At 50.7% G+C, this 23,741-nt stretch overlaps 1 protein-coding gene across 3 annotated transcripts in view; it reads left to right on the forward strand.

Annotated features, from left to right (window-relative positions):
• bmpr1bb (bone morphogenetic protein receptor, type IBb) overlaps positions 1–23,271 on the forward strand; it is a 62,519-nt gene extending 39,248 nt beyond the window's left edge. For 2 of the 3 annotated variants that reach the window (XM_084686502.1, XM_084686504.1), the window contains 11 exons: positions 4,679–4,987; positions 17,849–18,008; positions 18,155–18,257; positions 18,356–18,464; positions 19,938–20,034; positions 20,231–20,369; positions 20,494–20,686; positions 21,485–21,782; positions 22,153–22,328; positions 22,484–22,614; positions 22,870–23,271. In XM_084686502.1, coding sequence (XP_084542628.1) covers positions 4,900–4,987; positions 17,849–18,008; positions 18,155–18,257; positions 18,356–18,464; positions 19,938–20,034; positions 20,231–20,369; positions 20,494–20,686; positions 21,485–21,782; positions 22,153–22,328; positions 22,484–22,614; positions 22,870–22,995 — 1,620 coding nt within the window. In that variant the 5' untranslated portion in view covers positions 4,679–4,899 and the 3' untranslated portion in view covers positions 22,996–23,271. Of the gene's footprint in view, positions 1–4,175; positions 4,235–4,678; positions 4,988–17,848; positions 18,009–18,154; positions 18,258–18,355; positions 18,465–19,937; positions 20,035–20,230; positions 20,370–20,493; positions 20,687–21,484; positions 21,783–22,152; positions 22,329–22,483; positions 22,615–22,869 lie in introns of those variants that run through there. The other variant, XM_084686503.1, reaches the window with a different exon arrangement.
• Positions 23,272–23,741: the final 470 nt, after the last annotated feature.

The following is a 23,741-nucleotide window of genomic DNA, read 5'->3' on the forward strand; positions in this document are numbered from 1 at the left end:
TCTTCTCTTCCACATCAGACACCATTAGGAGGGAACAATATGATATGATATGAGGGGAGTGAAGGGGGGAGAGATGGAAAGAGAGAGAGAGAAGGGAGAAAGGGGGAAATGGAGATGCAGAAACAGGGAGGGAAACAGGGAGGGAGGGAGAGAGAGGGAGAGAGAGGGAGAGAGAGATGAGAGAGAGAGATGAGATGAGAGAGAGGGAGATGAGAGAGAGAGAGAGAGAGAGAGATGAGAGAGAGAGAGAGAGAGAGAGAGAGAGAGAGAGAGAGAGAGAGAGAGAGAGAGAGATGAGAGAGAGAGAGATGAGAGAGAAAGAGAGAGAGAGAGAGACAGAGACAGAGAGAGACAGAGACAGAGAGAGAGAGAGAGAGAGAGAGAGAGAGAGAGAGAGAGAGAGCTAAAGGAAGAGAGAGAGCGCTCATAGCCTATCCTGTCGTCTCCCTACGTCACCATCAAGCTTACAGAGTTGTGTTAGTCTGCAGTAAAAGCGCCCTCAGACTAATGTCATCATTCTGAGTTGTCTGGGTTAGGTTACTCTTCTACTGCCTCAACTCTTCTAACTTTACTGCCTCTATTCTACTGCCTCTACTCTTCTAACTCTACTGCCTCTACTCTTCTAACTCTACTGCCTCCACTATTCTAATTACTGCCTCTACTCTTCTAACTCTACTGCCTCCACTCTTCTAATTACTGCCTCTACTCTTCTAACTCTACTGCCTCTACTCTTCTAATTACTGCCTCTACTCTTCTAACTCTACTGCCTCTACTCTTCTAGCTCTACTTCCTCTACTCGTCTAATTACTGCCTCTACTCTTCTAACTGTACTGCCTCTACTCTTCTAACTTTACTGCCTCTACTCTTCTAATTACTGCCTCTACTCTTCTAATTACTGCCTCTACTCTTCTAACTCTACTGCCTCAACTCTTCTAATTACTGCCTCTACTCTTGTAACTTTACTTCCTCTACTCTTCTAACTCTACTGCCTCTGCTGACTTTAATAACTCTCTGCTGGGTCCTGTGGGAGGCTGACTCACTGCCTCGCCACACCTCCTCCTCCAAACCGATCTCCTGTACGGACATCTGCTCAGCTCCCCCCTCTCCTACTGTCCTCCAACTGTTTGAGGTAGTTAAAAACAAACACCTCTAAACTGTGTGAGGAGCGGTGTGCTAGTGTGCTAGCTGCTAGACCCTGTTAGCTCCTAACCGTGTTAGCTCCTAACCCTTTTAGCCTGGTCGCTAGGAACATGGCAGTAGACGCCTGTATCTTAAGTCGTGTTTAAATGTGTGTGTGTGTGGGTGTGTGAATGTAGTTTCCAGAGCTGGTGTATTTGCGTGTTTTTCTGACTGTGTGTGGTTATGAACGTGTTGTACTCTGTGTGTGTGTGTGTGGTAATAAACATGTTGTGTGTGTGCTCGCTTATGTGTGTGTGTGTGCTCGCTTTTGTGTGTGTGTGTGCTCGCCTCTATTTGTGTGTGTTGGAGAACTGCATGTTCAGTGATGAAGGGCATGGTGTTAAGCCAGGGGCTGTTTGTAGGTGAGATGTTTACGAGCCTCACAAATGTCACAATATTTACTACCTTCACATTGGGCAGCGTTCAGTTAACACAAACTGCGGGGGCTGGGGCATCTTTCAGCATCTGGGTTTGCGTGCTATATAATTATAACCTGTGCATCTCTGAGATATTCTAATGACTGCGAACTCAACTATGAAGAAACACCACGGAACACCCTGCACTTTCTGGAACATTCATCTCGGTTGCAAACAGCTATTCATACTAGCTTTCCAGGACATAGCTAATACACCTGTTACAAACCTGTCGATCTTGTGTATTCATTCACTCATTCATCACCAAACACGTTTGATGTGCATCGGTTGAGGGAGTGTTGTGGTAGTCATTTGAACGCCTCTCCTTTTGAGGGTTTTTCCACAAACAAGATCTCGCCACATAAACGTTTGTGGGTTATTTGTTTTTAACATCTTCCTGGGTCCGACCAATTGTTTCACAGTGTTTCTCTCGTTAATAGTAGTGTTTCTCTGAACACAGTGTTTCTCTCGTGAACAGAAGTGTTTCTCAGGATCAGAAACAGTTTACCCTCTTAAAGGGACCATGGGAGTTTACTCCACTCATCTGACACACAAGTGGACAAATCCCAAGGCTTTCAGTGTCTCTCCCCAGCTGGAGAGAGGAAAGGTAAAGCGTGAGACAGAAAGAGAGAGGGAGAGACAGAAAGATTGGGGGGCTGACTGTGACAGTCCTTCAGCCTCTCCTCAGTGCCACTCGTCCTTTCCCCTTTCAGCATTCCTCCGGACTTCAAAGCATGAAATCTCAGACGGCCGTGGTCACCCACCCCCCCACCCCCCATGGTGCGCGGCTTGCATATTCATCAGCGTCTTGCTCCCCTGGAGGAGGGAGGGAGGGAGGGAGGGAGGGAGGGAGGGAGGGAGGGAGGGAGGGAGGGAGGGAGGGAGGGAGGGAGGGAGGGAGGGAGGGAGGGAGGGAGGGAGGGAGGGAGGAGGGAGGGAGGGAGGGGGAGGCTTAGAGGAGGAGCCTGGGGAGCTTTGACAAGCCTAGGCCTGGCATGTAGCTCCGCTGGGATCGCTTGCAGACCTGTCTGACATTCTCAGAGACCTCCTCTCTCCTCCCCTCTCCTCCCCTCTCTCACTCTCTCTTCTCTCCTCCCCTCTCTCCTCTTTCCTCTTCTGCTCCTCTCTTATCCTTTCTCTTCTCCTCCCTTCTCCTCTCTTCCCCTCTCTCCTTTTCTCCTCTGTCCTGTTCTCTCCTCTCTTCACGGTGGTGTTTCTTGGGTTAATAGCTGTGTTTCACTCTTTCATGGAGGTGTTTTGCCGCTTTATGAGACGGAAGTCTGTTGTTTGCATGGTGATATATAGTTTAGAATCTGTGATATTGATTGATTATATAGTGGGAATAGTTGGCTCACCAACATGGATTGAATGCTTCTGCATGTTCAAACAAACACTTGTTATATTGCCTTCTGGTATTGATGCCAACGCTTTTTGCTCCATGGAAAATCTAATCAACACTTGCCAGTGTGTGTGTGCGTGTGTGTGTGTGTGTGCGTGCCTGTGTCACCATAGGGTTTGTTAGTATAAGCGAACAGATGGGTGTGGCGGGCAGTGGATAATTTTCTATGGTTAGAGCATCTGACTGCAGATCTACAGGTCCAAATCCCCCCTGTACGTGACCGTTATGCCGCGCCGTCAGAGCGCCGTCGTCATACGGGACAAACACGTGAGAGGAGAGAAAGTGAGGGGTTAGCTCTGCATGATCTCACCCCCCCCCCCTCCCCCTCCCCCTCCCCCCATGAGCCCCCCTCTCTGGGAGACCCCCCACCTGGCTCTCCTCCCCCAGCCCCTCCCCCCTCCCCTCCATCCCTCTCACATGGTTGTGACTGTCTGCGAGTGTGGGGGTGGGGGGGAGAGGGGGGGGGGATTGCACATACACACAACCAACAAGCACATGCGTGTATACACACACACACACACACACACACGCACGCACTGAGAAGTGTGCGTCCTGGGAGATGTTATTCCTAGCGAGCGACACCTTCTGGAGGGGGAACAGGTGGTAGAAGGAGGATCCCATTTGGCGACGACTTTACAACCTTCACATTGTTGTTGTTGTTGTTGTGACCAGCATGAGGCACATTGCGTCTGTTCGTCTACTGCTACCAGCGTACAGACCACAACCCCCCTCCCTACACACACACACACACACACACTCCCAAACACACACATGCGCACACACTTACACTCGCGCACAGGCAGTCACACACACATACACCATACCCTGCATTAAGCCACCGTCACAGACAGCCCCCGCCCCCCCCGCCCCTATCAGGGGGCGTGGCCAGGCTGGGTGGACTGTGTGGCGAGACCAGCCACAGGACGCAGCGTTCTTTCACCCCAGTTCTACTGGAGTGTGTGGCCACTCAGAAGACTTGATGGAATCTGGATAATAGCTCAGATAATCCTCTTAAGCTTTAACCTACAAAACAGCCTTGTACTGGGGGAGTTAGTCCCAGTTGTGTGTGTGTTTGTTGGGTGAGCTTAGTGAGAGGAGGGGCGTGCTGGTGCCTGAAGGTGTGGGTGCTAATCACCTGAAGTGTGATTGGCCGATCGGTCTGTGTGGGGGGGGGGGATGTGGGACGGGTCAGTAGAGAGGTCTGCCCTCTCACAGGAATCAAAAGGGAGGGAAGAGGAGTTGGGTAGGTGGTTTGGTGTGTGTGGGGGTGTGTGTGTGTGGGGGGGGGGGCAGGAGGTTTGGTGTGTGTGTGTGTGGGGGGGGGGGGTGGGGGCAAAGACTGACACTTTGATTCAGGACAAAACAATGCGTTTCTGCTTGACTGCTCAACATGTCGCTCAAAACGAATTGTGCTGTATTCTACCCTCTTGTGGTGTCAAACACAGTAACTTTCTGTGTGCACGCGCGTGTGTGTGTGTGTGTGTGCGTGTGTGTGTACTTCCAGATTGCTTCAGCTGTTCCTATGTAGTCTGCTCCCATGAGGTGTTTGTCAAAAGGCCCGAATAACACCCTCCTCTCCCTCCTCACCCTCCTCTCCCTCCTCTCCCTCCCTCCCTCTCTCTCTTCCTCTCTCTTTCTCTCTCTCTCTCTCCCTCCCTCCCTCTCTTTCTCTCTGCGTGTCTCCCAGTGTGCCAGTGAGGAGTAGAGCTGGAGGCTTCTGGTTGTGTCTGTGCCGTGGGGAGTTCCTGAGTTCGTGCTGAGCTGAAAGACGCTCACACACACACACACAGACAGAGAGAGAGAGAGAAAGCAGTGCGCGGAGTAGACCCACACACACTCCCTCGCTGTGTGGCCGCCGCCGCCTTGACAACATCTCAGGGATTCTACCGGGCGGGTCGTGGCAGTAGGATGGTGGCGGCGTGGTTGCCGTGGGGATGGGCCTGGCGGACTGTCCTGCTGGTGACGGGACTGACGTGGATGAGCCCGGAGTCCGAGGGTGAGTACATCTCTCTCTCTCTCTATGTCTCTCTCTCTATGTCTGTAGGTCTCTCTCTCTCTATGTCTCTAGGTCTCTCTCTCTATGTCTCTCTCTATGTCTCTTGGTCTCTTTCTATGTCTCTCTCTATGTCTCTAGGTCTCTCTATGTCTAGGTCTCTCTCTCTCTATATGTCTCTCTCTATGTCTCTAGGTCTCTCTCTCTATGTCTCTCTCTCTCTGTCTCTCTATGTCTCTCTCTATGTCTCTCTATCTCATGCTCTTTCTCTATCCCTCAATCTCGCTATCTTTTTATTCTAAATGTCTTTTCCCTTTGACTGGACTGTGATAACTGTAGCATGCAACACTCGCATAGTAAAAAACTGAAATTTTTCATGTTTTTATTTTATTTACTTTTTGATTCTCCAAAATGGGCAGTGCATGTGGTTGAAACATAGCTGTAACGTTAGTATTTACAGCCAGTGGGAAGGGATGTGTAGGACTAACGTTGTTGTTCTCCACCAAACCTGTCCCTGGTACTCCAGACAGGTTTGTAAAGCACCCTGATTATTCTGAACGGGGCACGGGAGAAGGGGGGAAGGAGGGGGTATTTCTGCCTGTTTACAGAGTGTGTTTTGATGGACTGCGAGCAGGTTTAACGGCGGGGGTATTGTTGGGTGACTACGAGCGGACAGCGCTGCGAGGTTGTCTGTCTATTTTTTGACCCGCCGCCCCCCACTGTCCCCAACCCCTCACCCCCCTCAGTGGCATTTATGATGGGACACAGCTATTATGATCTCAGCAGAGACTAGCATGTGAGCCCCCCCCCTCCCCAGCCTCGTGGTTTGAATTGTTTGAAGATGGACGGCCAGTTGTCCTTTTTTGTTTTTTACGACAGACGCGTCCCGTGTCGCGAGCAGGCTGGTCCGCTGTGTGTGTGTGTGTGTGTGTGTGTGTGTGTGTGTGTGTGTGGGGGGGGTGGTCAGAGGGGTCAACGCTAGGTGTGGGGGCTGAGACTTGCGATAGATGGTCACTGAACGGGGGACTCAAACTGACCGGGATGATCTGATTGGGTGAGAAGGACGGGGTCTTTGTGTGGTGAAGAGAGCGTGCTTCTGTGATGTGTGTGAGACTCGTCGCTTTCACTTCAGCTCACTGGCAACGTGTTTACCTGTGCCTTGTACCTCATGGATCCGGTTAGTTTAATCCTATGTGGTTAAGTGTGTGTTTGTGTGTGTGTCTATTAGGGAATGTAAAAGTGCGTATGTGTGTCTACATGTGGGTTGGGGAATGTCTGTGTATTTGTGTGTGTATTGTTGAGTGTGTGTGTCAGTGTGTGTGTATTGGTGAATGTGTGTGTGTCGGAAAGACTTGTTTTTCTCTGGACTGGGTTGGACTTTGAGACAGATTTGACCCATACAGACCTTCCGAGTCGTCACACGCTGGCTACCAAAAGGAAGGGAGTCAGATGGCTGAGCGGTGAGGGAGTCGGGCTAGTAATCAGAAGGTTGCCAGATCGATTCCCCGCCATGCCAAATGGCGTTGTGTCCTTAGGCAAGGCACTTCACCATACTTGCCTCGGGGGAATGTCCCTGTACTTACTTGTCTGCTAAATGACTAAATGTAAATGTAACAACACAGTTGGGCGTCAAGCTGTTGAATCGGTCTCACACATGCTTACACGCACGTGCAAGCACACTACACACACAAACGCTAACACACACAACACACGAGCAGGCTTAAGTGTGTCTGTAGAAAGTCACAGAGACACTGGGATAGTGTGTGCGACGTGCCTGTGTGTGTGTGTTAGGCTCCCAACAGCAAGCTCTGTAAAAGATGTTTCCATCTTGTTCTGCGCTACAGCAACTACATAGAGCATGACCTCTCATTAAACATTTCATTAAACGGCCTTTCAGAAACCCTTCTGTCTGTCCTAATAATAGCCTGTCTTCCAGCAGCAATACACCGCAGGTCGCTACTAAGCAAGATATGTTCCTCTTCCAGTACCTTCTGATAACTTCAGTAAGCAAACAATTAATGAATTGCATCTCCTTTACAGTCAGTAACAAAGCAACGGTAATATACTCAACCAAAATATCACACAGTCTGTCGCTATGGATAGAAAGAATTTGCTAAGTAAACAACAAAAAAATCCAATGAAAATTGAATGTCATGCGTTCCGTTAGCAAACCCTTTTATCAAAAGTGTCATAGAGGGGATGGAATTTGAACCTGCGACCTGTGATGGTAAATCTCTGGATTTTTACAGTGAAACGCTCTACTCCTGAGTGCGTTCTCTACGCAGCATCAGAGTGCCCGTAGTGTCCCCAGCAGTGTCCCCAGCAGTGTCTCCAGCAGTGTCCCCAGCAGTGTCTCCAGCAGTGTCCCCAGCAGTGTCCCAGCAGTGTCCCCAGCAGTGTCTCCAGCAGTGTCCCCAGCAGTGTCCCAGCAGTGTCCCCAGCAGTGTCCCCAGCAGTGTCCCCAGCAGTGTCTCCATCAGTGTCTCCAGCAGTGTCCCCAGCAGTGTCTCCAGCAGTGTCCCCAGCAGTGTCCCCAGCAGTGTCTCCAGCAGTGTCCCCAGCAGTGTCCCAGCAGTGTCCCCAGCAGTGTCCCCAGCAGTGTCCCCAGCAGTGTCCCCAGCAGTGCCTGTAGTGTCCCCAGCAGTGTCTCCAGCAGTGTCCCCAGCAGTGTCCCCAGCAGTGTCTGTAGTGCACGGTGCCCCGCTGGCAGGCTGCTTGACGATACGTCAACACCGCTGTTCAGCACGCCGTCGCTCAGAGCCACGGATACGTGCTGATGATTAGACAGAGAGAGAGAGAGAGAGAGAGAGAGAGACAGAGACAGAGAGAGAGAGAGAGAGAGAGACAGAGAGAGAGACAGAGAGAGAGACACAGAGAGAGAGACAGAGAGACAGAGAGAGAGAGACAGAGAGACAGACAGAGAGAGAGAGACAGACAGACAGACAGACAGACAGAACGACAGAGACATTTGAAGAGGTGGACAGAGAGAGAAAGAAAGACAAAGATAAATATTCCAAATATTGGTTTGGGATTTGGTCTCTGTGTGATTTGGACACTCTTGACTGATAGAGATGGAGAACTCAATCAAATGCAACACAAGTCGAATCAGTTGAGTTTGTACAGGCTTTTTACAAGCTATGACACAGAAATCTCCATAGATGCAAATAGATTAGTACCTTTAACCAACCAGAGCCCTCAGAAAAAACACTCCCAGTAAGACTCAAATAAAGAAGACAAAAAGGAAACCTTCCCAAGCAAAAAACTAATATTATACATTAAAGATACAAACATAATATATTACTGTAGCGTACTACAAACATATGAAGCATAGAGCAAGTTCAGTCAGGCAAGACCGATCCCTGCACTCGGGCTCAATCGTAGTGTACACTACTCACTCCCCCCGCTAAGAACGCCCTACCTTCCCTCGTTCCCGGGTCGGGCGGTCACTGGGGTTCAGGTTGATTAGCGCTCCCGCCTACAATACATGGCGTCATCCGTGCCTTTAAATACGATTCTTTCCCTGTGTAGTTCGTTGATGCTGTCAAGTGCGCGACCCACCACCTCCCCGTCGCCACCCGGTTCCTGTCTCCGGCTTTGGCTCGATTGGTCGTCGGCTGTGCCACCGCCACCAGTGTCTGGACCGCGGGGACTTCTTCGGGCGTTGGGCAGGCGCCCGTTGATTTATATAATTCCTCACGGGGTCCAAGCTCCAAACATTGTAGTACATTTATTATTCTGTAATAAATATCTTTCACTTATCCAGGTCTCTCCTGATTGAAATACTATTTAATATTTAAGTATGTGAATTTACAAAACCGTTAAATATTCTGCACACTTCCAATCGTGTAGCAAAAAAGATGAACATAATGAGAACGTATCAAACTTTTATTGAATTCCTACTAAAAAGTTCATTATCGTAGATTTAAGTATACTCTTTTATTCTGCTTGTGTTGGAAGGAGCAGTTGAGTGACCCCCCCCCCTCCCCCCTCCCCCCTCCCCCCTCCCCCCCCCCCCCCTCCCCCCTCCAGGGAACTGGGCCATGGTTGTTTGAGCTTTGGGGCCAGACTAGAAAGCTAGCACAAAGAACTGGGGGACACAGTTGGTTGCCGATTTCACAGTTTGTCCAGAAATACTTTGGCCGGGCGATTTGTTGGACAGAGGATATCTTCATCCTCCACATGGTCAAGAAAGACTGAGCTGAATGTTTCTGGACTGGACAGCTGTCTCCACTCACTGCCAAACATGACTGAGTTATCGCTTTTTAATTTAGAAAGATACTTTATTTACTTTTTGTGGGGCTCGTGGACTATAAGGATTTTATAGTGATCTCTCGCTCTCCTCCCTTCATCTCTCTCTCTCTCTCTCTCTCTCTCTTTCTCTCTCTCTCTCTTTCTCTCTCTCTCTCTCTCTCTCTCTCTCTCTCCCTCTCTCTCTCTCTCTCTCTCTCTCTCCCTCCTGGTCAGTCTGCTAACCCTGGTCAGTCTGACCACCCTGGTCAGTCTGATCACCCTGGTCAGTCTGCTAACCCTGGTCAGTCTGACCACCCTGGTCAGTCTGCTAACCCTGGTCAGTCTGACCACCCTGGTCAGTCTGCTAACCCTGGTCAGTCTGACCACCCTGGTCAGTCTAACCACCCTGGTCAGTCTGCTAACCCTGGTCAGTCTGACCACCCTGGTCAGTCTAACCACCCTGGTCAGTCTGCTAACCCTGGTCAGTCTGACCACCCTGGTCAGTCTGACCACCCTGGTCAGTCTGCCACCTGTCTCTCCAGGCTGAGAGAAACAGGCCAGCACAGACGTGGCCCCGGATAGGACAACAATACTCTGGGAGTTCTGTTGACTTGATTTCTTTAGACTTTGTTTCATGTGTTTAGAACCAAACTTTGTTTGTCTGTCTGTGTGTGTGTTTCCATCTGTGCAAGTACATGTGTCTCCATGCATGTGTGTGTGTGTGTGTGTGTGTGTGTGTGTGTGTGTGTGTGTGTGTGTGTGTGTGTGTGTGTGTGCACCATGGCTGTTGACTGGCCATGAAGGCACCATCTGCAGGCGCCAGGGACGATAAGAGACCTTGCTCATCCCATCAAGGAGGACCACAACCCTCATACACACCACACACACACAGACACACACACACACACATACATACACACACGTAGACACACACACAGTGACATCCCTCAAAACAGTGATCGGCCTATCAGATGGGCAGAACATCCATATAGTTTTACTGGCGAAGGAGACAGGCAGGCAGTAACAGTGGGAAGCTGTCGTCCTATGAGAGTCAGATAGGTAAACAAAGTCATCTCGCCCTCTCTCCATGCTCGGCCTGACCTTCTGTCTGAGAACATCACAACACACCTCTGAGATCTCAATAGAACTCTCCTGGAAAACTCTAAAGAACTGTCTCTCCTACCAGAAACATGAGAGAACTCTACATCCTGGGGAACTCTCTTGGAGAGCCCTCTCTCTTGGAGAACCCTTTCTCCTGGAGAACTCTACATCCTGGAGAACCCTTTCCCCTTTGAGAACTGTCTCTCCTCCCTGACACTCTGGAGAACTCTATATCCTGGAGAACTCTCTCCTGGAGAACTCTATATCCTGGAGAACTCTCTCCTGGAGAACCCTATGGAGAGTTCTGTCTCCTTCCTGTGGTGTTAGTCTCCAGGAGGTCCAGAGCTGTCTGTCAGGCCTGGGGGAGCAGACACGGCTCAGGCCCCATGTATGAACACTGCCAAACACCGGGGTGCGCTCCATTTGTCTCTCGCCCCACCCCATAAACCCCAGGGATAAGTCCCACCATCCAACTGTGACATAAATCAATTGCACCTGATTCACTTTCCAATAGGAACAAAGTGATCCATGTTATTGACCCTTGTGTGTGTACGAGCGCTTGTGTATGTGTGTGTGCGCGAGTGTGTGAGTAGGCTTGTGTGAGTCTGTGCTTGTGTGTGTGTGTGTGTATATGTATGTGTGTGTGTATGTATGTGTGTGTGTGTGTATACATGTGTGTGTGTGTATGTATGTGTGTGTGTATACATGTGTGTGTGTGTGTGTGGTTCTGCTGCTCAGGCTCCCAGGCTGCTTCCTGTCAGGATGTGGATCATGTTGCCCAAACACAACCTGATCTGCAGGCAGATGTTCTGCTGCTGTTGCAGGGCATGGGAGAACAGACCTGGGGTGTGTGTGTGTCTGTGTGTGCCTGCGTGTGTGTGTCTGTGTGTGTCTGTGTGTGTGTGTCTGTGTGTGTGTCTGTGTGTGCCTGCGTGTGTGTGTGTCTGTGTGTCTGTGTGTGTCTGTGTGTGTGTGTCTGTGTGTGCCTGCGTGTGTGTGTGTGTGTGTGTCTGTGTGTGCCTGCGTGTGTGTGCGTGTGTGTGTGTGTCTGTGTGTGTGTGCCTGTGTGTGTGTGTGTTTGTTTGTGTGCGTGTGTGTGCGTGTGTGTGTGCGCGTCTTCCGGAGCAGGGCAGAGGGAGCGGGAGATGGAGGCTTAGCACTGCACCTGTGGTTTCCAGAGGAAGCGTTGGTATGAGCGGGAGGGGGGGGGGGCATCTGGGTGTTGATGGGTGGGGGCGGGGGGTAGCTGGGTGTTGGGGGGGAGGTAGCTGGCTCCTTGAGGAGTAGGAGAGGGGGTAGAGGGATAAGGAGGAGAGGGGATAGATTATGTACCATGAGAAACTACAGAATATGCACACATGTGTGTGCGTGTACACCACATGAGTGAGAAAAATAAAGGATTCTTCTTTTTCGATTGTGGTTTGACAGATCCATACTTTGGGAAGAAGGACAGATATGGGATGTGTACTGGAATACATACACTCACTCACACACACTCACACATATACGCCCTCACACAAACGCACACACATGCATCCTCACACACATGCACATGTTTATACACATACGCATTCACATAAACACTTATTCACCCTCACACACACACACTTATGCCCCCTCACACAGACACACACACACACAAGCTGATCGACACAGAGCAGGTGTTGGTGCTGGCATGTTATGAAACTAGGGGCTTTGTCTTGGATTCCCTGTGAGACTGTGGACGTGTCTGTGGACAGTACTGACCTGTGTCTGTGGACAGTACTGACCTGTGTCTGTGGACAGTACTGACCTGTGTCTGTGGACAGTACTGACCTGTGTCTGGCAGGGTGCTGGGAGAGTTAGCACTGGGTCTAAACATAGTGTGAAGGTTAGCTGGGGACTGACTGCTCTTTAAGCATGGAGGCAGATGGATCTGAGAGACTAGCCTCAGCTTCCACATCTCTCACACGCACACTCACACACACTCTTACACACACACACATACACACACTCTTACACACACACACATACACACACACACACACATCCTCACACAGATACATACACGCACACACAGTTTGTAGTGTCTCCAAATAGACAGTCTGTAGTCTCCATAGGAACGATCTGTAGTGTCTCCATGGTGACCTGTAGTGAGTCCTGTCAGATGGCTGAGGATCGGACCTCTTGCCTCGTGTTCATGTGAGGCCTATCTGGTGGAATCTTCCAGACTCTCACTAGTCATCACGCTGATCTGCGGGGGCTTGAGATCATCATTCATGCATGGCTGTGTGTGTGTGTGAGAGAGAGAGACAGAGAGAAGAAAAGAGAAACAGAAGAAAGGTTGTGTGTGTGTGTGGGGGGGTGTTTTATTGTGTCTGCATGTGTGTTTGTACACTGGATGTGCGTCTGTGTCACTTGTCGGAGTGATGACAGCAGCACGAGGTGTGTCTGTCTGTGTGTCTGTGTGTGTGTCATCCCCCAGGCTACAGGTGTTCTGTGTGATAAGCCCTCATGTTTTCCAGTCCAGTTTTTCAATTGGGGGAAAGCATCCAGCAGATAACTTTACACCAACATGCAAAGAGCCACGCTGTCTCTGGCTCTCTCTGGCTCTCTCTGGCTCTCTCTGGCTCTCTCTGCCTCTCTCTGGCTCTCTCTGCCTCTCTCTGGCTCTCTCTGTCTCTCTCTGGCTCTCTCTGCCTCTCTCTGGCTCTCTCTGGCTCTCTCTGGCTCTCTCTGGCTCTCTCTGGCTCTCTCTGCCTCTCTCTGGCTCTCTCTGGCAGGTGGAGCCCTTTGATATGTGATCACAGGGAGGAGGCCTGCCGCTACGCGCATGCTAATGCTGCTCCCGTAGCTAACAAGAACCTGTCTTGGTTCTGTCAGGCCAAATAGTGTCCTAGGCCAAATACTGTCCTACCTGACGTCACAATGCCGTTCCGAAGCAAGGACGCGTCCGTCGCTATGCCGACCTTAAATTCCTGAGATATCTACGCGTGCTAGCAGGAAACTTAAAAACTTTAAATCGTAAAGTAGAATAAACTGGTTTGAATAAGCCTAAATACAAAACTTCCTACCTAACCAGTATAGCAACCATGACAGTTTCATGCTAGCACGCGTAGATATCTCAGGAATTTAAGGTAGGCATGGCGACGGACGCGTCCTTGCTTCGGAACTGCATTTTGAAGTCAGTTAGGACAGTATTTGGCCCAAGGACACTATTGGGCCTGACAGCTCCTCTCACTCTCACACACACACACACCTTTATCCTGCAACGCTAACAACTTCTTTCGTTCGTTTTTTAATTTGTTCAATGTTTTTGTCAAACCTCTCGCCAGATTAGTTGAAAATCAAGCATTGTTCTCGAAACTCCCTCGAGTTTATTTTGTATTTCTGCTGAGGACCACAGTGCAAGGACACAATCTGTCTCCTCCACGATCCGCTGTTCAGATTCGACCTCCATGCTGTTGATGCAGCACGAGTAGAAGAACAATCACTGTCAATTATTCGCCAAACAATGGCAGTCATTCAGTTGGTCTGGGTCACGATAATACTGCCCCCGACGTCGGCTAAGTGGAATGGTTCTAGACCAACTAAGAGTTGGTGACGCTCTGGAACCGTTTTTTCTGTCAGAGACTGGATTATTTTGCTGTCGAATTGCGAAAGAACTAGGAATAGGTGCAGTGGTAGGAGAGAAAGGGAGATGGGGGGGGGGGGGGGGGGAGAAGGAATGAGGAGGAGGAGGAGGGAGAGGAAGGAGGTGGCAGTTATTTCGACAGTCACGGTGAAGGATGATTGATATGAGAACAGGGTTTGATTTCAGCTGCTGTGCAATTGGTTTGCCGTGTGAGTGCTCGCGTGTGTGTAGTGTGGTATTTTAAAGTGTGTGTGTGCAGTGTTACAGGCCCTTTGAAGCCGAACTAGGGGTTAAGAGGGGTTAGCTATGGGGGGAGAATGGCTGGGAGGGGGGGGGGGGGGTCTTCAGGCTGAGGTCTGATATATGGTGGTATGTCAGCCCCCCCCCCTCCCCCTGGTGCCCGGGGTCACATGGTGACGGTGTCTCCTCTGAGTGGATGATTTACCCTGGCCACCTGAACCAGCTTAGCTGTGGGGTGAGAGACAGAACGGGCATGCAGACCTCCTGTAAGCTCCTCCTACTCCTCCTATAGGCTCCTCCTACCAGCTCCTGCTGTGCACCCCTCCCATTGTTTTATCAAGGCTCCTCCCACCTCTGTGATGTTGCTTGTAAAAAGGGCTAAACAAATACATTTCATTTGATTCCTGCTACTTTTCTTATAGGCCCCTCCCACTCCTATATGCTTCTGTTGCAAGCTCCTCCCACTCTTCAGAAAGGCTCCTCCTACTCTTCCTGTACAGTTTTTAGTGTAAAACTGTGTTATGGTGTAATACATTTTACAGTTACATTTATTCATTTAGTAGATGCTTTTATCCAAAGCGACTTCCAAGAGAGAGCTTTATAAAGTGTGTAGGTCACTGATAATAGCAACAAGAAAGACCCAAAAACATTGGGATTAGCCAAAATATGAAGCACATATTGTGAACAACCAAAAGAAGTGTCAAACGGAAGAAACATAAGAGCATTTAGTTAAACAAGATACAATTAAACAACATGAACCGTTATAAGTGCAAGTGTACCTGTAGAAAAGCAACACAAGCAACACATAATACTGTGTAGTGTGTGTGTGTGTGTGTGTGTGTGTGAGACTGTGTGTGTGTGAGAGTGTGTGTCTCAGTAGCTTGTGTGTATGTATGTGTGTTTTTGTGTGGTGTGTGTGTCTTGTTAGAGGAACAGTCTCTGGAATGTGTAGCTCCGATTTCGGGGTGACCTTGGGAGTGCCCCGCGGCTGACACAACAAACGTCTGTTTGTAGTGTGTGTGTGTGAGAGAGAGAGAGAAAAAGATGGTGTGTGTGTGTGAGAGAGAGAGAGAAAAAGATGGTGTGTGTGTGTGAGAAAGAGAGAGACAGGGTGTGTTTCTGTGTGTGTGAGACAGGGTGTTTCTGTGTGTGTGAGACAGGGTGTTTCTGTGTGTGTGAGACAGGGTGTTTCTGTGTGTGTGAGACAGGGTGTTTCTGTGTGTGTGAGACAGGGTGTTTCTGTGTGTGTGAGACAGGGTATTTCTGTGTGTGTGAGACAGGGTGTTTCTGTGTGTGTGAGACAGGGTGTTTCTGTGTGTGTGAGACAGGGTGTTTCTGTGTGTGTGAGACAGGGTGTTTCTGCATGAATGAGAGGAGAGAGAGCCGACTGTAATGTATGAACTATTTTACATTCGAAGTTAGTCTACAAAGTCTGCAGTCTTGGCCTGTAGTCATCCATAGTTCACACATTCAGATACAAGTAACACTGTTACACTGTGGCGGTGTGTACAGGTGTGTATGTGTGTGTCTTATGTGTGCATGTCTGTGATTGAATCCTTTGTTACCCTCTCTCTGGTCTTCTTAGTATAGAGTGTGTGTGTGTGTGAGTTCTCAGGTCCCTGTTAGTGTGAGCAGCACAGACACAGAGCAGGTCTCTGCTGTGCCTCAAGTGCTTGGCTCTGGGACCTCTTTCAAAGCGAGTGGTTCTCTCACCCCCCCCCCCCCAGAAAGACGAACGACAGCAGAAAAATGTAGTGGATGGAGTTTTCCTGTTTGCATGGCTCTCTGGAAACAAGGCGTCTCTGTCCACACAAACTCACACACGAGTGCACACACACACACACACACACACACACACACCCTAGGAGAGTCTATAAAAGCTATAACGATCTGGGCAGAATCACAGCTCTGATAAACTCACACGATCCCCCTTCCTGTGTTATGTGTACGTGTGTGTACACGTGTGTGTGTACGTGTGTGTGGGTTGCCAGGCCCCTGTCCCAAACCTCCATCCCAGCCCCCAGCCTCTAGCTACCATGCAGCCCCAGCCTCTAGCTACCATGCAGCCCCCAGCCTCTGGTCCCTGTGACTGAGCCCTGATATCAGACGTCTGGACTGAGTTTGTGCTTAAAGAAACCCTGTCAACGTGTGAGCTGCTGTCTGACTCAGCACTTAAGAAACACACACACACACACACCACACACACACCACACACACACCATACACACAGCACACACACACCATACACACAGCACATACATACCGTACACACAGCACATACATACCGTACACACAGCACACACACACCATACACACAGCACACACACACCATACACACAGCACATACATACCGTACACACAGCACAGCATGCCACACGTTCACACTCCAGAATACTTCCAGGCAGTCGTCAGCAGGGAAAGAGATACAGAGGGTGTTTCAGAGAGCAGTGTACAGCTGGTAGACCACTTCCTGCCTCTCATCTCCCATCACCTCCTCCTCCACCTATGTGCATGTCATTCTGTCTGCTATAAACTCTCTCTCTCCTCATCCTCTACTCCCTCCCTCTCTCTCTCTCTCCCTCTCTCTCTTTCTCCCTCTCTCTATCTCGATCTCGATCTCTGTCTCAGAGATAAGAATTGTCTGCAGCACCACATCATACAGCTGGTGAGTTAATGAGGTGAGCCTTAACAGATAGTCTAATGGACAGGCTGGCCTGAGTGTCTTCTGACTGTTCTGTTGGGTCTTCATGTAGACAGCTGTTCCCCAACACACAGAGCTGTGCTCAGTGCTCATTCCCCCTGTTTTAGCCTGAACACAATCATGACACGTTCACAGCACACACACAATCTTCTGTGCATATTGAGTCCACACACGCACATACTTTGGAGCATGTTTAGCACACACGCACACACACGCACACACACACACACACACACACACAAACACACACACACACACACACAAACACACACACAGTCTATCCTCCCAGTGTGTTGAGTGCCTCTGCTAAAGGGAGTTAGAAATATGGTCTTGGATTTAGAAACGGCATGACACACACTCCCTCGCTAACCCCCTCCAGAGACCTCCATACACTGTGTACACACACAGTACTCTCTCTCTCTCTCTCTCTCTCTCTCTCTCTCTCTCTCTCTTGCTCTCTCTCTCCCTTCTTTGTCTGTATTTGGGAGTTGCTTTATACGCAGCAACATTTTGGTTGGTCCCACCAAATTTCACTCCAAGGTTTTTTGAAAACCTGGCAGCCCTGCGCCCCCTGCCAGGTGCCCCAGGACCCTGCCAGGATCAGCGGGGGCGCAGCACGCTTTTCTGCCTCCCGGTTACCGTAGCAACGCTGCCAGGGCATCTGGGTGTGTTTGTATGGTGGAGAAAATGTCAGCGCGCTTCTCTGATTTATCCCTGACTGTAATGTAGCTCAGTTATGAGCACTTAGGGGTTATGAAGACTTGGAGTCAGACAGGGGAACGTGAATGTGTTTCCTGGGCCTGCACTCTCTGTCTGTCTGTCTGTCTGTCTGTCTGTCTCTCTCTCTCTCTCTCTCTCTCTCTCTCTCTCTCTCTCTCTCTCTCTCTCTCTCTCTCTCTCTCTCTCTCACTCACTCTGTCTATGTCTCTCTCTCCTCTCTACCTCTCTCTCATCTCACTCTCTCTCTCCGTCCTTTCAGCCAATGTTCTGGACCTGCTGAGGAACGGAGGGCGGAGCTTGCCAGACAGGAGGCGGGGCAGCGAGGAGGGCGGGGCCACTGCCCCGGCCCCGCCCACCAGGATGTTGTGGTGCACCTGCTACCACCACTGTCCTGAGGACTCAACCAACAACACCTGCAGGTACACACACACACTCACACACACACACACACACACACACACACTCTCATACACTCCCACACACACCCATTCACAAAATGATGATGGAAAATGTGCTGAAGATGAAGCTGGTGGTGAGGATGTTGTGTGTGTGTGTGTGTGTGCAGGACGGATGGCTACTGCTTCACCATGGTGGAGGAGGAGGAGGGTGGAGTCCCAGTGCTGACCTCAGGCTGTCTGGGCCTGGTGGGCTCAGAGTTCCAGTGCAGGGTAAGGACGTGTGTGTGTGTGTGTGTGTGTCACAGCGTGTGTCACAGCGTGTGTGTGTGTCTCACTGTGTGTGTGTGTGTTGTGTACCTGTATAACAGGACACAGGGAACGCCCGTCAGAGAAGAGCCCTGGAGTGTTGCACTGACCAGGACTTCTGTAACACACACCTGCAGCCAAGCCTGCCTCCTCACCCTGCCAGGAACCCTGGTGAGACACACACACACACACACACACACTCAGAGGGAAGCCCTTCCCCCTGTGCCTTACAGCAAGGCTCCAGTCAGACAGGCCAGGGGGCTTATGGGTAGTGACAGTTTAAACTGCTACTAACCACAGTGTGGTGCTGGCAGGAGTGTGCTGTCCTGGGAGGGGGGGGAGGTCGAGGGGGACAGGGGGTGGGAGGGGGGTGGGGAGTGGGGGGGTGGGAGGGGGGTGGGAGGCAGGTGAAATCGAGCCTCTGGGCTCGTCTTGTTCTCTCACCCTCTAATGAAAAGGACAGCCTCTCCCCAGGGCCTGCTTTAGTTTCCGGCCTGGACGAGGATGTGAGATATCTGTCCATCTGTCACCCTGCTAGACACCAGCGCTCTGTCTCTCTCTGTCTCTGTCTCACACACTCACACACTCACTCACTCACTCACACAGGCACACATACACACGCGCCTGTGTGCGTGCGGACACACACACACTAGAAAGCACAGGCAGACACACATACACACGCACACACAAGCATGCACACAAGCACACACCCCTCCACACAGGCAGACACACATACACACGCACACACAAGCATGCACACAAGCACACACCCCTCCACACAGGCAGACACACATTCTCTGTCTCTTTCACACCCACACAAATGTTCACACCGTGCCCGTGTGTGTGTGTGTGTGTCGGTGTTCGTGTGAAAGGTTACAGCTATCAAAAAGATCTGTTGGAAACAAATTGATTTGTGAAACGAGGCAAATTGTAAATGGAGCCCAAAACTTTCCTCCTCTCTTGGTTGTGTGTGTAATTACAGCTTGTGTGTATGTACGTGCGTGTGTATTTATGTGTGTGTGTGTGTGTGTGTGTGATTGACAGGGGCCTAGCAGTAAGGCTAGAGCCCCAGAGCTACTCAGGGCCTCTGGGGTTGCCGTGGCGATGTCAGTGACACCTGATCTGGTGGGTCCAGGAAGGGGATGTGATCGATCCCACGCAGGGAGAGACAAGGGAGGGAGGGAGAGAGGGAGGGAGCGAGGGAGGGAGAGAGGGAGGGAGGGAGCGAGGGAGCGAGGGATGTTTCTCTGCCTTAGGGATAAGATAGATGGAATGAACTGACTGAACTGACTCTTTACTTCTTTCTCTCCGTTCCTTTATCTCTGTCTATCTTGTCTATCTCTGTATTCTCTCAAATATCACACCAACACACCCTCTCTCTTCCCTCTTTTCCTTCTCCTTCCTTCTGCCTCCCTCTCTCTCTCTCTCTCTCTCTCTCTCTCTCTCTCTCTCTCTCTCTCTCTCTCTCTATCTCTCTCCATCCTTTCCCTCTTCCTCTTTTTCTCTTTTGCTCTCCTTCGGTCCCCCCTCATCCTCCACTCCCCCCTCTCTCTCTCCCTCTCTCTCCCCCCCTCTCTCCCCCTTCTCTCTCCCTCTCTCTCTTCCCCTCTCTCCCCCCTCTCTCCCTCCTCTCTCTCCCTCTAGATGACGTGGACAGCAGTATCCACCACATGGCTCTCTTGATCTCCATCACGCTGTGCAGCATCATCCTCGGCTTCATCATCATCTTCTGCTACTACAGGTGAGGAAAACACACACACACTTAAACACTAACACTGTGCACTTCTACTCCTTGATTATCTGCTGCACTTACAACATGCACTGGATAAAACCATCTGCTCAGTGACTTAAACAAATACACACAAATATCAACACACACACACACACAAACTCTGTGGGCCTGACCCCTGACCCCTGGGGGGTGCTGCCCCTGGCAGGTACAAGCGGCAGGAGGTGAGGCCTCGCTACAGCATGGGTCTGGAGCAGGACGAGAGCTACATCCCTCCAGGAGAGTCTCTGAGGGACCTCATCGAGCAGTCCCAGAGCTCCGGCTCAGGGTCAGGGCTCCCCCTGCTGGTGAGACCGCACCACCACACACTGTGTGGCCAGGCTTGTGACTGGCAGGTCAGCCGTGCTGTAGTGACGCTGTAGTGACGCTGTAGTGACGTTGTAGTGAGTCGTCTGGCATCGCGTCCCACAGGTGCAGCGCACCATCGCCAAGCAGATCCAGATGGTGAAGCAGATCGGTAAGGGGCGCTACGGGGAGGTGTGGATGGGGCGTTGGCGGGGGGAGCGCGTGGCCGTCAAGGTGTTCTTCACCACGGAGGAGGCCAGCTGGTTCAGAGAGACGGAGATCTACCAGACTGTCCTCATGAGGCACGACAACATCCTGGGTGAGCTGGAGAGAGTGTGTGTGTATACTGTACCTGTGTGTGTATCTACTCAGAGTGTGAATTATACAATGATAGTCGGGGGGGTCAACTTCTTCTCCAGGGCGTAAAGTTATATTTACAATTACAGGTAAGAACGATATATAAATGTATCAGCAACCCCGACATGTTGTTTTTACCTCTTTTGGGGGGGGTCCAAGTCTTAATTAAATCAAACCCCCATCAAAAACACACATGCTAACCCCTTTGGTCATTTTGTCAAAAACACACATACTAACCCCTTTAGTCATTTACCCTAAAACACATAAACAAACCCCTTTGGTAATTTGATCAAAAACACTCATAATAACCACTTTGGTCATTTTATGAAAAACACACATACTAACCCCTTTAGTCATTTAATCAAAAACACACATACTAATCCTTTTGGTCATTTTATGAAAAACATATATGCTAACCCCTTTGGCAATTTTATCAAAAACACACATGCTAACCCCTTTTGTCATTTACCCTAAAACACACATACTCACCCCTTTGGTCATTTTATTAAAAACACATGCTAACCCCTTTGGTCATTTCATCCAAAACACTCATACCAACCTCTTTGGTCATTTTATCAAAAACACACATGCTAACCCCTTTGGTCATTTCATCCAAAACACACCTACTAACAGTTTTGGTCATTTTATCAAAAACCAAGCTTAATTCGAATCATGTGTCTACTGTACCTGTGTGTGTGTGTGTGCCTGCATGTGTGCGTACCTGTGTTTGTGTCTCACAGACCTCCCCCCTCCCCTCCAGGCTTCATCGCGGCGGACATTAAAGGGACGGGCTCTTGGACCCAGCTGTACCTGATCACAGACTACCACGAGAGCGGCTCCCTGTACGACTACCTCAAGTCCACCACACTGGACGTGCGAGCGCTGCTGCGGCTGGCCTACTCCTCCATCTCCGGCCTCTGCCACCTCCACACCGAGATCTTCGGCACCCAGGGCAAGCCGGCCATCGCCCACCGTGACCTGAAGAGCAAGAACATCCTGGTGAAGAGAAACGGAGCCTGCTGCATCGCAGACCTGGGCCTGGCCGTCAAGTTCATCAGGTGTGTGTGTGTGTGTGGGGTGGGGGGGGTTGTGAGATAAAACCTAGTCCTAGTCAAGATAAAACCTAGTCCTAGTCCAAATATAATCTTTCCAGATAGAACCTAGTCCTAGTCCAGATAGAACCTAATCCTAGTTCAACAGATAGGACTGTACCCAGAGGAGTAGCGAAGAGAAGGGCAGAGTAGATTAAAACACAGCTGAGCAGATTTGAACAGACTACAGCAGAATAGGGCAGAGCAGTTTAAATCCTTGTTTCGTCAGACTTAACATCCTTCTCCCTCCCTCGATCACTCCCGCCCTCCCTCCACTTGGCCCCCCCTTTCACCCTCCTCCCATCCCTGTCTCCCTCCTCCCCCCCACCTCCCCCAGTGACACTAACGAGGTAGACATCCCCCCCAACACGCGTGTGGGCACCAAGCGCTACATGCCCCCGGAGGTCCTGGACGAGAGCCTGAACAGGAGCCACTTCCAGTCCTTCATCATGGCCGACATGTACAGCTTTGGACTCATCCTCTGGGAGATCGCCCGGAGATGTGTCTCTGGAGGTCCGGCCATGACACACACACACACACACATGCTTCCACACACACACTTCCACACACGCACACACACACACACACACATTCCTGTTCTGCATCATAGTCTGTGTTCTAGGTTGTTGTGGTTTGTGCAGGCTCTAACGTGTGTGTGTGTGTGCCAGGCATCATGGAGGAGTACCAGCCTCCCTATCACGACCTGGTGCCCTCTGATCCGTCCTATGAGGACATGAGGGAGGTGGTCTGTACCAAGAGGCTGCGGCCCTCCTTCCCTAACCGCTGGAGCAGCGACGAGGTACACACAGTCACACACAGTCACACACAGGAACACACAGGAACACACAGGAACACACAGTCACACCCTCACACACACACTCACACACACTCACACACAGTCACACACAGGAACACACACACAGACTCTCACAGCTGGAGCAGTGACTGCCACAATGTCCTGGCCAGGATTTTCATATTTAGGTTAGTCAATGCTGACCATGTGTGTGTGTGTTCCTGTGTGTGTGTTCCTGTGTGTGTGTGTTTCTCTGTCCAGTGTCTGAGGCAGATGGGGAGGCTGATGAATGAGTGCTGGGCTCAGAACCCTGCCTCCCGCCTCACGGCCCTGAGGGTGAAGAAGACCCTGGCCAAAATGTCCGAGTCCCAGGACATCAAGCTGTGACCTCCGACCCCTGGGGCCAGAGACAAAGAGCTGGGGGGGGGGAGAGAGAGAGAGAGAGAGAGAGAGAGAGAGAGAGAGAGAGAGAGAGAGAGAGAGAGAGAGAAAGAAAGAGAGAATGGGGAGAGATAGGGAGAGGGAGGGAGTGAGTGAGAGGGGGGAGAGTGAGTGGGAGAGAGAGAAGAGAGAGAGCGAGGGATCGAACAGAGGAGAACGAAAGAGCGAGAGACAACAGGGTGCCCCCTCCTCATCCCCTCCTCCCCCCTCCCCTCCGCCCCCTCCCCTCCCACCACCTCCCCCCTCCCCCCTCCCAGCCTCGGCTGTGCTTTCTGTGAAAGCTGCATGAAGGGAACCCCAGGGCTGTGGGAGAGCGCCCCCTGCAGGAGAAGAGAGCCAGACTCTGTCCCGCCCCCCCGTCAAGCCTTGCATCAGTGTTATCTGGGTCACGCCAGCCCTGTTGTACTGTAGCACCTGTCCGTGTGTTGGTTTTGGTTCGCTTGATAAGCCCCCCCGCCTTAGAAACCAAAGCCTTTGGTTCTGTTTGTCCACATGGCCCACTGTACCTCACTGTGCATCACAGTGCATCTAGTGTGCTGTCCAAAGTAACGACAATCTCTTTTCTCCACGACGCACTCCATGTGAAAATGTTCTGTGAAGAGAAGGGTTTATGGGTGTGTTCATTGAAGAGCCTGTTTTACTGTACGCAAGAAAGGACTTTGCGGAAAATCCCTCCTTTTTAGAGAAGTGTA

The sequence above is a fragment of the Hypomesus nipponensis genome, chromosome 22, assembly GCF_054491055.1.
Source record: "Hypomesus nipponensis isolate SF chromosome 22, ASM5449105v1, whole genome shotgun sequence".
Lineage (NCBI taxonomy): Eukaryota > Metazoa > Chordata > Actinopteri > Osmeriformes > Osmeridae > Hypomesus > Hypomesus nipponensis.